Genomic DNA, 14,054 nt, shown 5'->3' with positions numbered 1-14,054 from the left:
CAGGGTATCCCCAGAAAGGACTTCTAAAAGGGATATCAAGTTATGTCCATCCCTCAGGTCTTCATACAGATCATTCACACGCTTGCGAACCTGCAGAAACAGAAAAGGAGAGAGAAATGAAATTTAAGATGCTGTATCTTTCCAAGAATTCACAATGCAGTTTTTCTGTAATGTACACACTCATATATCTCAACATGCCACTCCTGGTTTGTTCAGTCACTATGCCAAGAGAAATACAAAAACAAAATTAGCTGCAATGTAAACTTATATTCAACCCCCTTCACATTGTCCATATTTTTATATATTAGTAAATATGAAAAGAAGAACAGTGGAAAGGCCACAAGGTAGGTAACAAATTGACAAAGTAACCACGGTGTAATCCCTACCACGTTTACTGATGCCGAATACTGATAAACTTTGGCCTATGTAAGGATCAATTAAGGAGGACACAGTTCAGACCCAAGTCAGAATAAATTGCGGAAAAAAAAAAAAACAGACAGAGCTAAATCCTGCCCTGATTTACAGCCCATGCAAATTGGCTGGATCCAGGCAAAAATGTAACCCATATTTTGGCCCCTGAACCGAATACAGCAAAAAACTAGTAGGAACCCATCACTCATTAATCAACAAGAACGTATCTCATCAGTCTCAGCTTTCCCTCTTCCCCTGGTTCGCTTTTCTATCCATCCCATAGCTATAATGAATCATTATATTCAACTAACCCACTGAGTTCCAGTTCCTCAAACAGTACTTCTACCACCTCTTCTGAAAGTATCTTTTAACCTGAACACACTCCCTTAGGCCAGATTCTGCCTTCAGTTACCTCCATGAAAGAACAATAACGTCAACTGTGCTGCACAAGAATAAAGAAGGACAGAATTTGGCCATGTTTTAAGATCCAGCAGTTCTGAGAGGACTGTCAACATTTCTAACTACTCTGATTTTGGATTATTTTGGCACAAGAGAGCCATCCAACATACTAAATTGGGACACAGAGACTCTCATTTCTCAGAGGCAGACACTTTTGACATTGTGAGGCTTTCATCTACATCCTATTTTGGGTCTCCATTAAAAAAACATACAGCAGTGTTCCCCAAACTTTTGAGGATCGCTCCCCTCCCTTACCCTGTCTGCATGCCCCGCCCTTCGGAGTCTGAAGCAGGGCCGTGGCTCAGGGGAATGTGGCTAGGGGGATGACACTGGAAATGCAGCTGGGGGTGGATGTGGGGCTGGGAGTGGTGCGGGGCCGGGGCTGCGGCCAGCGGTAGGAGCAGAGCCACAGCTAGGCTGCAGTGAGGGCCAGCAGCCAGACCTACGGCCAGGTGCGGCTCCAGCCCCGCTCCGTTTCTGCCCCCTGCCTCAGCTGGGAATGGAGCTGCAGCCAACGGCTGAGGCTGGGGCAAGGCTGGAAGCAGAGGTACGCTGAGGCTGGGGACGGGGCCAGGTGCAGGGCTGGGAGACGGAGATGCAGCTGCAGGCAGGACTGGAGCAGAGCTGGGGGCAGGGAGTGGCTGGGTGGCACTCCCTGCACCCGTGAGGGCTGGCCTGGGCCCTGCTGCACCTCCCAAATGTTCCTAAGCCCCCCCCCTCCCCCAGGTGGTTCACCCCACAGTTTGTGGACCTCTGTCTTACAGGAAGCTTTCTGAGCTTCCAGAGTACTGTCTGATTGTGGCATGCAAAAGGGCAGTTTCTTCTTAGGCTTTTATTCCCTCCACAGGAGCTAAATTCTTCTGCCAATGTGGGATTTATGAGATGATCTCTCAACTGTCAGCACATCTGTGAGCGTGAGAACAGCATAAGGAAACAGCCCAATTCCTCTTCTGCTTGCAGTAGGGAACTAGATCTGGGCTATGGATTTGTATGTTATGAAACAAATTAACATATTTGTTGCTAGGTTTAAATAAATGTATTTTAGTTCAAGGTACCTTGTTCCTACTGCAATTTACAAGACTATCAATCTTAAATGGGACATTTAAGCACATTTATGTTTATGTTGAAAACTAGTCCAAACAAGCCATCTGGAAGATTTTTCCATTATGAATTATGACCGACATTTTCTAAAATACTTATGTATCACATCCACACAGCAAAGGCAATATAATTCTACTTCTGGACATTAGATCAGGTTAGATATATTGTCAATTGTAAAAGGAGGTTAAATTCCAAAAGAAAACATTTTGGTAATACCAAACTACTGTGGAAAAAACAAAAAACAAAACAGCTATTCATAGGGTATATTCTGGCCCAAATACAAACAGGAAGTAACAGAAATGTCATTAATGCTATCGGGGGCGGGGGGAGGGGGAGAAGATTCTCCATTTTTTTTTTAAAGTTGAGGTCCTCCTAAGGGAAATCACAACCAATCACAGCCCCACTGCAACCCCATCTTAATTTAGAAATCCTCTGCACCCTCCGCAGCTAAATCTTTGCCCATCCCCCTCACCCAACACACACTTTGGGAAACACTGAGGTACAGGGGGGACCCTGGAGCTCTGAGCCCCCATGGGTGGTGGGGACTCCAGAGCTCCCAGCAACCCCATAGCTGCTCAGTCCCTTCCCATTTTATCATAGGATATTTTTAGTAAAAGTCAGGGACAGGTCATAGAATCATAGAATATCAGGGTTGGAAGGGACCTCAGGACGTCATCTAGTCCAACCCCCTGCTCAAAGAACAACCAATTCCCAACTAAATCATCCCAGCCAGGGCTTTGTCAAGCCTGACCTTAAAAACATCTAAGGAAGGAGATTCCACCACCTCCCTAGGTAACTCATTCCAGTGCTTCACGACCCACCTAGTGAAAAAGTTTTCCTAATATCTAACCTAAACCTCCCCCATTGCAACTTGAGACCATTACTCCTTATTCTGTCATCTGCTACCAGTGAGAACAGTCTAGATCCATCCTCTTTGGAACCTCTTTTCACGTAGTTGAAAGCAGTTATCAAGTCCTCCCTCATTCTTCTCTTCCACAGACTAAACAATCCCAGTTCCCTCAGCCTCTCTTCATAGGTTATGTGCTCCAGCCCCCTAATCATTTTTGTTGCCCTCCGCTGGACTCTGTCTAATTTTTCCACATCTTTCTTGTAGTGTGGGGCCCAAAACTGGACACAGTACTCCAGATGAGGCCTCACCAATGTCAAATAGAGGGGAATGATCACGTCCCTCGATCTGCTGGCAATGCCCCTACTTATACAGCCCAAAATGCTGTTAGCCTTCTTGGCAACAAGGGCACGCTGTTCACTCGTATCCGGCTTCTCATCCACTGTAACCCCAAGGTCCTTTTCTGCAGAACTGCTTCCTAGCCATTCAGTCTCTAGTCTGTAGCAGTGCATGGGATTCTTCCGTCCTAAGTGCAGGACTCTGCACTTGTCCTTGTTGAACCTCATCAGGTTTCTTTTGGCCCAATCCTCTAAATTGTCTAGGTCTCTCTGTATCCTATCCCTACCCTCCAGCGTATCTACCACTTCTCTCAGTTTAGTGTCATCTGCAAACTTGCTGAGAGTGCAGTCCACGCCATCCTCCAGATCATTAATGAAGATATTGAACAAAACCAGCCCTGGGACAGAACCCTGCGGCACTCCGCTTGATATCGGCTGCCAACTAGACATGGAGCCATTGATCACTACCTGTTGAGCCCAACAATCTAGCCAGCTTTCTATCCACCTTATAATCCATTCATCCAGCCCAAACTTCTTTAACTTGCCAGCAAAAATACTGTGGGAGACTGTATCAAAAGCTTTGCTAAAGTCAAGGAATAACACATCCACTGCTTTCCCCTCATCCACAGACCCAGTTATCTCCTCATAAAAGGCAACTGGGTTAGTCAGGCATGACTTGCCCTTGGTGAATCCATGCTGACTGTTCCTGATCTCTTTCCTCTCTTCTAAGTGCTTCAGAATTGGTTCCTTGAGGACGTGCTCCATGATTTTTCCATGAAGACAGAGGCAAAAAAAGCATTGAGTACATTAGCTTTTTCCACATCCTCTGTCACTAGGTTGCCTCCCTCATTCAGTAAGGGGCCCACTTGTTGCTAACATACCTGAAGAAACCCTTCTTGTTACTCTTAACATCTCTTGCCAGCTGCAACTCCAAGTGTCATTTGGCCTTCCTGATTTCACTCCTGCATGCCTGAGCAATATTTTTATAATCCTCCCTGGTCATTTGTCCCATCTTCCACTTCTTGTAAGTTTCTTTTTTGAGGTTAAGATCAGCAAAGATTTCACTGTTGGTTGCCTGCCATATTTACTATTCTTTCTACACATCGGGATGGTTTGTTCCTGTAACCTCAATAAGGATTCTTTAAAATACACCCAGCTCTCCTTGACTTCTTTCCCCCGCATGTTATTCTCCCAGGGGATCCTGCTCATCAGTTCCCTGAGGCAGTCAAAATCTGCTTTTCTGAAGTCCAGGGTCCATATACTGCTGCTCTCCTTTCTTCCTTGTGTCAGGATCCTGAACTCGACCATCTCATGATCACTGCCTCCCAGGTTCCCATCCACTTTTGCTTCCCCTACTAATTCTTCCTGGTTTGTGAGCAGCAGGTCAAGAAGAGCTCTGCCCCTAGTTGGGTCCTCCAGCACTTGCACCAGGAAATTGTCCCCTACACTTTCCAAAAACTTCCTGGATTGTCACCGGCTTCTGTGAATTTTTCTTTATTGCCCATGACCTGTCCATGACTTTTACTGCAAATAGCCATGACAAAATCTTAGCCTTACCTATGACTTCCTTAGTAAGTAACTTACTGAATCTTAAGTTCTCACAATAGCACTGGCTATGACTGAGCTAAGATGCCACCCATTTTTTCATTGGGTGGAGCAAAAAATGAATGCGAGTGGGAGTAAGCACTGCAAAATTGACAGAAAAAAATGAGCTTTTAACCCAAACTGGACAGAGGATTTTCTTCTTATTATTGTTAGTCTCACAGCCCTAGGTAGCTTTTGCCCTGGCCTCCATGTTCAGGAAACGAGCATGCACGTACTCTCAAGCGAGAAGCATTACCCGAAAGTTACCATTGGGGCTAGGCAAATTTTGTGGTCAGCCATTTCCAGGAAACCCTCCCCCCCTCCGAGGGTGGTAACGAGGCACCTGTAAATCTCCTAATTAGGAGAAACCTGGCCAAAAAACTGAACACGTCATTACCCTTATAAATTGCCCACCGTGCAAGCAGTGGGAAGGGAGAAAACGCAGAAACCTGTATCCGTAACCGAGCCTGATCAACTCGAGGTCTCCCTCGGCTCCGTGTTCTCAGAAGCCTACCCGTCTGCCGGTGGTAATGAAACGTTTGTGGTTTGTGTGTGTAAGTATGCCTAGCTTCTAATTCTGCTAATTCTGCTAACTAACTGAGCCTGTAATCGTGTTGTAAGCCAGAGACGAAAGCCGATTCCAGCCGCCCCAAGGCTCCTGCTAGGGGAAACCCGCTAACCAGGAAACCTTGAACGCAAGGGGGATTGGCCGGAGTCTCACGGCAATCTTTAACTGTCTTATTGTATTTTTTTTTTACTTAGACAAGTAATTGCATTTATGCTTAATAATAGCACCAATAGCACCTTTACTAACCCTTGGAAGGACCTAAATAACTACTGGGACTTAGAGTGGTACCAGGGTCAGCTTCTGTTTGTAATTGCAGTATTTTTATTATTTGTTCTAGTATTATATTGTAGGCCCAAGTTGTAACTAGTATTAAGTTGTTCCTCATCCTCACTTGTGACCCATTCAATAAACCCTCAATTTTAACCCCACGACTCATTGTTTGAGTTATTCCCATTGCTACCTTCGGGGCACTTGTCAACCCTCCCGAGGACATCCAGTGATCGAGCCTCCACCCTATCCCAACGCTCATTACCCGGTAGATAACGGGCACCTTGTGACCATATCGGTGGAGCGAGGGGCGAGAGTAATCAGTGATCAACAATTATGACACCTTGTAAATGCAAGACCTTGTGGCTAATATGCCAAACCATTGTATCCATCTGTAAGGTCGTAAACATGAGGAAGCACTTTGAATCAAAGCACAGTAACTTCAACATGGCCCATCCTCTTGATAGTGTTGCAAAACATGAGAAAATTCAAAATTGAAAATCGGAAGTCTTCGTATCACACTTCAAATGTCATTCTCACAACATCAGCAACTGTGCAGGAAAAAGCAATAGCTGCTTCTCTTTGAATAATGTGGGTACTAACTAAAAAGAAAAAGCCTTTCCTGGATGCCGAACTTGTGAAGCAGCACATGTGGGAAATACTGAAGGAGTTTTTTTCTAGAAATAAAAACAAAGATGACACTGTGAACCATGTGAAACAAATTCCTCTGCCTGATTCCACAGCAGTGGGAAGATTGGAGGTAATTTATGAGGACTGTATGTCAGTCTGCTTTCCGATTTAAAAAACTCTAAATACATGTTTCTTGCAGTGGACGAATCAAGTGACGTAAGTGACACTACCTAGCTTTTGCTATTTCTTAAGATTTTATGATGCTGAAATTTTCAAGGAAGAATTGTTGTGCTTAGTACGATTAGAAACCTACACCACAGGAGAGAGCATTTTTGCAAAAGTAAAGGGCCTTTTTGAAAAAAATTATTTAGATCTGCAGAAAGTAAACTTACTTGTCACAAACTTGCTTCCCTCTATGACAGGGAAAGAGAAGGGCTTTTTTTATGTTTGGCAGTGATACACACTTCATTAAACACACTTCTCTGCATAATTCACCAGATTGTTTTGTGTGGTAAATTGTCTGGGGACTTGAAAAAAAAAACACAATGGATATTGTGATGAGATTAGTGAACTACATACGTTCAACTTCTAGCTTGCAACATTATCTTTTAAAAACTCTTTTACAAGATGTTTCAGTCAAATACAGTGACCTGTTGCAGCACAACGATGTTCACTGGTTAAGTAAGGGGTGCATGCTTGAGAGATTTTGTTCTCATCAAAAAGAAATAGAATTTCTTTGAAACCACATGACCAATAAGGCCTGCTAGTTCCTGGAATTTATAAATGATATCCCCTCTGTGTCACAACTAGCTTTTCTGTGTAACATTATTGGTCACTTGAATTCCCTCAACTTGCAGCTCCAAGGCTGTGAAAGCAATGTTTGAAAAAGTGTGCACCGTCTCAGAGGTGAAAGTAAGCCAGTCCGGTTTGGTACAGCGTACCAGCAAGAGCCAGTACGCCGTGCTGGACTGCACTGGTTTCCACGGCTGGGATTTAAAGGGTTCAGAGCTCCCCGCCACTGTGGGCAGCCCAGAGCCCTTTGAATCCCAGCCGTGGCTGGGATTTAAAGGACTCAGAGCTCCCTGTGGCTGCGGGCAGCCCAGAGCCCTTTGAATCCCTGCCGCGGCTCCTGCGGCTGGGTTGGGGCCGGGATTTAAAGGGCTCAGAGCTCCCCGGGGCTGCGGGCAGCCCAGAGCCCTTTGAATCCCAGCTGCGGCTGGGATTTACAGGGCTCAGAGCTCGGCAGCTGCAAGTAGCCCAGAGCCCTTTGAATCTCCGCCACAGCTCTAGCGGCCTGGGCTGGGGCCAGGATTTAAAGGGCTCAGGGCTCCCCTCTGTGGCAGGAGCTCTGGGCCCTTTAAATCCCTACCCCAGCCTCGCAAAGCTTGGGGTTCCCCCTGGCAGCCGGAGCCCTGGGCCCTTCAATTTGCCCCTGAGCCCCAGGGGGCTCCCAGCCACCTCTTCAGCTGGGAGCCCCTGGTTGATTTAAAGGCCCTGGGTCTCCCAGCCACAGTTAGTGCCCCAGGGCCTTTAAATCTTGAGAAGCCACGCCTCTTCCGGATGAGGCCATGCCTCTTCCAGATGAGGCCACGCCCCCCTCAGGACTCCAGCAGTACCAGGAAGTCCTGTAAGTTACTTTTACCCCTGGGCAGTCTTAACAGGAACGATGTTGCACTTTCCAACGTTGTGTGTTGCTGCTACAGATGGAACCTCAAAGAAAATGCTACAAGAATTCCTAAAAAATTTGATCAAAAATTTCAAAATTCCAAAAGGATTTGCTTTTATTTGTTCATGAGCCATTTGTTGTCTATGCCGATGGACCTTGTTCTTCTGAAGCAAAGAACATTCTTGATTCAATTTATGAAGATGTCTTTCAATTAGAAATTGTAAGAGCTCAGATATCCTGAAGGCAAAATTCAGAGAAGTGAGACTTTGTGATTTCTGGACTCAACATGCTAACCAGTTTCAGAACAGCCAGAATCTAGCCAGCTAGATTTTTTAACTATGTTCGGCTCAGTGTACCTCTGCGAATCTTGGTTTTCTACCATGAACAATATAAAAAAATAATCCTGCAATTGCCTAAAGAGAGGAACATCTTCATCAGTGCATGCACCTTGCCATGACCTCCTACAAACCACTCTTCACAAAGCTTACCAAAGATCATCGATGTCACCTCTCCCATAGAGATTGCCACAAACATGGGTAAAAATTTTGATGTATAAACTTTGTTAAAAGATAGAAACACCAATACTTATGTTGCAATCAAGGTCTTTATTCATTGGCAATTGAAATTTGGGGGGGTTTTGTGGGGAGGGAGAGGTTTGGTCAGTTTTGTGCACAAATGGCCTGCCTCTAGTCATGAAATTCTTAAATTGGCCCTTGGGTAGATCTAATTGAGTGTCACTGTTCTAGAGACTCTGGAGAGTCTTGTCCACTCTACGTCCCCCATCCCCTCCCGTGAAGACAGTGTGCCTCACATTTCGGTAACTACTAGTATAATATCATGCAGATAGATGTCTGTAACAAGATGTCTGAATTTTTTGATGTTTGTATTGAGCTAAAATCTTGAAGTTTGGAACACATATTTATTATAGACCTCTGATGTCTCCCATTGAGACCAATGGAAGGTCAGTCTACATTAACATTATAAGAATGCCTCCGATCCTCACTCATACGGACACTTCGCATAGCTGGTGTAAAGGCAGCACACGCAGCACTTATTCCCCCTAGGCGTCCTGGCCCCAGTCCTGCATCCTATCCACCAGACCCTTTTGCAAACCAAAGAGACAGGAAGGCAAAAACCTCCAAACTTTTGGAAAATGAACCTACAAACCTTTTAGAATTCTTCCATCACCAATCACAGTTCACAGCATATAGCTAATGTCATTATTTTGGTGCCTTTAGTTAAATGTCTGTGTTTAGAGTTTTCACTCATTGTTCTATTTGCTTTCAGCAGCATTAATTAAGGAACATAGAGAGACCTATTTTTTCCATCTCTGCGTCCACACGAAGAATCTGCTTACAAAAGGATTCCCAAGAGAATACTCTCATCACATAGCAGGGAATATCATTAAACAACCTATATTTTTACTGTAAAACCAACCAGTCCAGAAATACAAGGGCTAATTCTGATCTCACTTACACCTGTACAGATCAGGAGAAACTCCACTGAGGTCAGTGAGTTAACTCTTGCTGGAATATGCATAAAACAGAAATATACTTTTGGAGATTTTCTTTTAACATTCTAAACCAGCAGTTCTGAAACAGTGGGCTGGGACCCCCAAGGGGGTCACGACCCCTTTGAATGAGGTCTCTAGGGCTGGCTTAGACTTGCTGGGGCCCGAGGCTGAAGCCTGAGCCCCACTGCCCAGGGCCAAAGCCAAAGCCCGAGGGCTATAGCAGCAGGGCTCAGGTTGCAGGCCCCCTACCTGGGGCTGAAGCCCTTGAGCTTCAGCTTTGGCCCCTCCTGCTCAGAGCGGTGGGGCTCGGGTTTTTGCCCACTCCCACCCGGGGCAGTGGGGCTTGTGTGGGCTCAGGCTTCAGTTCTCCTTCCTGGAATCATTAAGTAATTTTTGTTGTCAGAAGAGGGTCACGGTGCAATGACGTTTGAGAATCCCTGTTCTAAACAACTGAATTTCAAGATCAAGCATTAAATTATTTCATTTTCTCACCACGATCAAACCGAGCTGGGGGCTACCAGTCAGTAAGCTCATTTATTTAACAAACATGCAGCAACATCTCTCAGCTGTTCTATCGCTATCAAAATAAATAGTATTGTTGTGTCTGTCTGACACCAACAGTGTAGGTCAGGGACAAACACGTGACAGGGTCTCCTCAGCCTAGAGGATTTTCAAGGGGTTTGGGGAGTGCTATGCTGTGCTGCACATGTGCAATGCTTTTTATTTTAAAATAAATCAATACATGAACTTTGAGTTTTATTTTCCTTTCAAGATACCACAGTGGTTGGAAAAGGCTGATTCTTATTTCCTAAACTGTTTGCAGCAAAGACAGATAATTTCGGGGGAAGATGTAGCTGCACTCCTGAAGAACATGGTCCCACAAGTAAGTACACCCTCTTCCAGTGTGCAAACAGAGCTCCAGAACATAGCAGATCCATTGTGCAGTATTGCCAGCCAAGAGGAATGGAGCAAGCTGGGGGGAGAGGAAAGGAACAGCATATCATACACACACTCCCTTCAGCGCTACTCTGGAGAGTCACAGGGCTGCCCAGTTTATAAGTGGGCTAATAGTGGGATCAGAACATACTGATGTTAATTTCTTGACCTCAACTGCTTGCTCTTTTTCTCTTAACAGAGAATATCTGTGGCTTTGTGTGTGGGTTGTGTGTGTGTGTGTGGGGGGTGGTTATTATTCCAGTCTCTCTCCCTCAACACAATCTTGTTTATCTTTTACTGTCTCCTGTTTCTTCTTTAATTTCTTATTTCCTGTGGGCTTGTCTCACGTGTGCCCATTTTACACAAATCCTGAGCCACCTTCTCACCCATCATCAAAATTCAGAACTATACAAAGCAGAAAGAGACAGTGTGGTCTATTGGTTAGAAAAAGAGACGGTGCATCAGAAGGCTCTTGTTTCAGTTCCATCACAGACATACTGTGTGGTCTATAAGGGAACTCACCTAAAATCTTTGTACTTCATTTTCCCTTTCTTTTTTAGTTTCAATTGCTATGCTTCTACAGCCCTTGGCAACACTAGTCTGTTTGCTATGCTGAAAGCTCTCTCAGACCCAGAACGCTTCCTCCTCTGGTGCCACAGTCCTGAACAGATGATCAGAGGTAAGAACTGAAACCATATTATCCTTTTACCAGAAGGTGGCAATGTATTAGACCACAGCTAAGGGAAAGAAGAAGAGCACTTTGCAAGATGCAATTAAAATTTATTTCAATTACAACTAAAGCATGCAAAGCACACATCATGAACTGAGTCACCAGGAGAGGACAGACAAATACAATTCCCAAAACTGCTGAAAATATATAGTGCATAGTTCTAGCTTGTATGCTGTAGCTTATCCTTGTACTTGATACATAAAGAATGTACATGACACAGTAATTACATCAAAAGCCAGTTATTATAAAACAGCAGGCTGAAATCTGGTATGTATACGCATTTTTTTAATGTGAAGAGTGGTTTGATTTAAATTATCTATGCAAGCCCACAGGCAATTTGAATCTAGTTGGAAAATTAATTTATGATAATGATATAATAAATATTCAGTGTTTGCCTTGTAAACCAAATAATTATTTAGGTGGCTCTTTCTGAGAGAGAAAAAATGTAGTCTTGCAAAGTAAACCACCTTTTCCAGAGTACTGTCATATGTCTCACAGATATTTCAAATACAGCTTGGCATTGTTTATGGAGTGAATGTGGTAGGTTAAAGGAGAAAACAGTGAATTGAAACTAAAAATAAAAATGTAGATTTAAAATAATAACACATTTCCTGAAAGAACCTGAATTATGCAGTGGAATTATCTGGCTAAAAAAGTAGCTGAGGTGGTTTTTAAGACGAGATGACCTGGAATTGTTTTCAAGCCCTGCTATCTACAGATCTGGAAGCAAAGTTAATATGGTTTCAAAACGTTTTCCCACTTTGCCAAAGGCAAATTAGATTAGAACTCAATAAGTCAGAACAATAAGGGGTTGGTTTGGAAAAAAATGTGAACATTTAACTGCCACTGATTTTTGGGTCCAAACGTACATCCACTGAAGTTCAATGACTTCAGCTAGATCAGACCAATCACGCCCTCTCACTGTGAGATTCACAATATCTTTAAAGTTAATTTTTAAGGATTTAATCCTCAGAAAATTTAAATAACTGGAAAGACTCCCATTCATTTCAATGGGATTTGGATCAGGCCCTATGTGCAATTCTCAGAGTGTTAGTTCTAGGCAGCGTATTGAAGTTATCCACCTTTCAGCCACAGCTTCTCTGAGATAAGACTCACATGGACATTTACAGAGGCTACTATAATTACACCATTCAATTTAAAATGTCACCAACAGCCAAGTCTCTCTGATGAGAAACTTGTGCGGCCTTTGCTTAAAGCTCCTAACATCATGTTGGGATTCCACAACTTCCCGGAAAGTGTATGTCCTTAAACCGATTTCCAACCAAAGAGTAACTAATTACAACATTTATTATTACTGTTAATATCACTAACAAGAAAGCGCCAAAAAGAAACATATAAAACCATATGTGCCCCTTCTTATGCTGCCCCAAGCAACAGAGTGCAGTCAAAAAGCCAAAGATGCCAGCAGCATAGCAGGCAATTAAAGAGCATTTCTTTGATATATTTATGTGGGAGAAAGATAAATCATTCAATTTGACATTGTCAATAAACTTAGTATCCTGAATCATTTCAGAATCAGCGAGGAAACCCAGTGAAAACTCAGATCAAACCATCCCTCCAGACTAGAAGAAATTATCTACATATTGAAGGAGACCAGGTAATAATTGGTAATGCTATGAAATTGGCTGTGGCAATCCTCCATGAAAATTGAATTCATGAAGTTCAAAGGAAATTTTAAAAAAAGTGGAATCAAGTAATTTAAATACCAGATCAGAAGCCAAAGAATTGAATGCCACTATTGCAGAGAGTCATATTTCTTAAACATTGACAATCAAGGAGCAGTAGAGACATTAGTTACAAGTCTACAGATAAATCTATTTTACATGAATTTAAAAAAGGAAGATTCAGACCCAAGTAATCTCCTTGATCTTTTATACAAACAAGGCTTATCATGCCAGGATATAAGGCATGATTTCTCAGTTTGTTTTTTTTTCAAAAAGCTGCTTGCTGTCTGTAACAGGATCCTAGCTTTAAATTCAGCATGTAATTGTGGGAATATCACACTTTCCAACATTCTCCCACATGACTAGTTTGCTAGACAAGGTCTGATTGCTGTCTATCTACTATATGGCTTGCCCAGACTTTTCCAGGTGACGTACAAAAGTGCAGTTCAATATACAGTTGTGCTGTTCTATCCAGCTAGTTTACATTCCAATAGAATCTTAGCACATCTAAGATCCTTGCCATTTTCCATTACCATACTGAAGCTGTGCCAGAGAGAATCCCATTTTCCAATCATCATTTCTTTTACAAATGATACTCTCAGGATTGAAAGGCTCCAAATTTACATTACTTTTAAAATTACATTTTGTTTTTACTCATTCCTAAACTAAACCTTTCCTGCAGCATAGTTAAACTGCTGGGTGCACTCCCAGCACTGGATTTCTCCACCACTGCAGGTGTCTGAGTGAATGTGATATGTGCACATTGGTATAGATGGCGCTGTTTCTCCACTCTTTGCCTGTGTTCTGATCTTACATACAATAAAGGTGTTGAAATATACACAAATCCTACTCGCCAATCTGTTCACAAGAACAGGACAAACAGGTAGGGCAAAGGAGACATCACAAAGGACACGCATGCTCACCTTTTTTCTGTATGCCTACAACCAGCAAGCTAAATTGGATCAGTCCAATTTTAGACCTAGTGGCCTTGACAGTGTCTCTTTAACCTCACTTGTACTATTTGTCTGTTCTAGACTGAGTTGGTAACCTATTTCCTAGTGAGTATTTAAAATACATAGAGTGAAAATCATTCTGCCTTAATTCCACATTTAAGAGTAATTTCCTAGCTATTTGACTCTGTCCCTTGTTGTTGAACTCCTCAACAGCATGAACAGTTAATCTCATTCTACTTCACAAAATTCCTCCATAATTTCAAATACTTCTACTAAGTATCTTTAAAATGTTCTCCTCTACAATGACTGCAAATTCAATCTCGTCAGCCTTTCTTCATAACAATGTCAGATATGATCCTAGTTGCC

The 14,054-nt window shown here is 43.1% G+C and overlaps 1 protein-coding gene across 13 annotated transcripts in view; it reads right to left on the bottom strand.

Annotated features, from left to right (window-relative positions):
* Nucleotides 1-14,054, bottom strand: part of DST (dystonin) — a 452,383-nt gene that overhangs the window by 268,520 nt on the left and 169,809 nt on the right. For all 13 annotated transcript variants that reach the window (XM_050950494.1, XM_050950495.1, XM_050950498.1 and 10 more), the window contains one exon: nucleotides 1-90. In XM_050950494.1, coding sequence (XP_050806451.1) covers nucleotides 1-90 — 90 coding nt within the window. The remainder of the gene's footprint in view (nucleotides 91-14,054) is intronic.

The sequence above is a fragment of the Gopherus flavomarginatus genome, chromosome 4, assembly GCF_025201925.1.
Source record: "Gopherus flavomarginatus isolate rGopFla2 chromosome 4, rGopFla2.mat.asm, whole genome shotgun sequence".
Classification (NCBI taxonomy): Eukaryota; Metazoa; Chordata; order Testudines; family Testudinidae; genus Gopherus; species Gopherus flavomarginatus.
The sequence above is the reverse complement of the archived record's forward strand: the minus strand, read 5'-3'. Positions and strand labels throughout refer to the sequence as shown.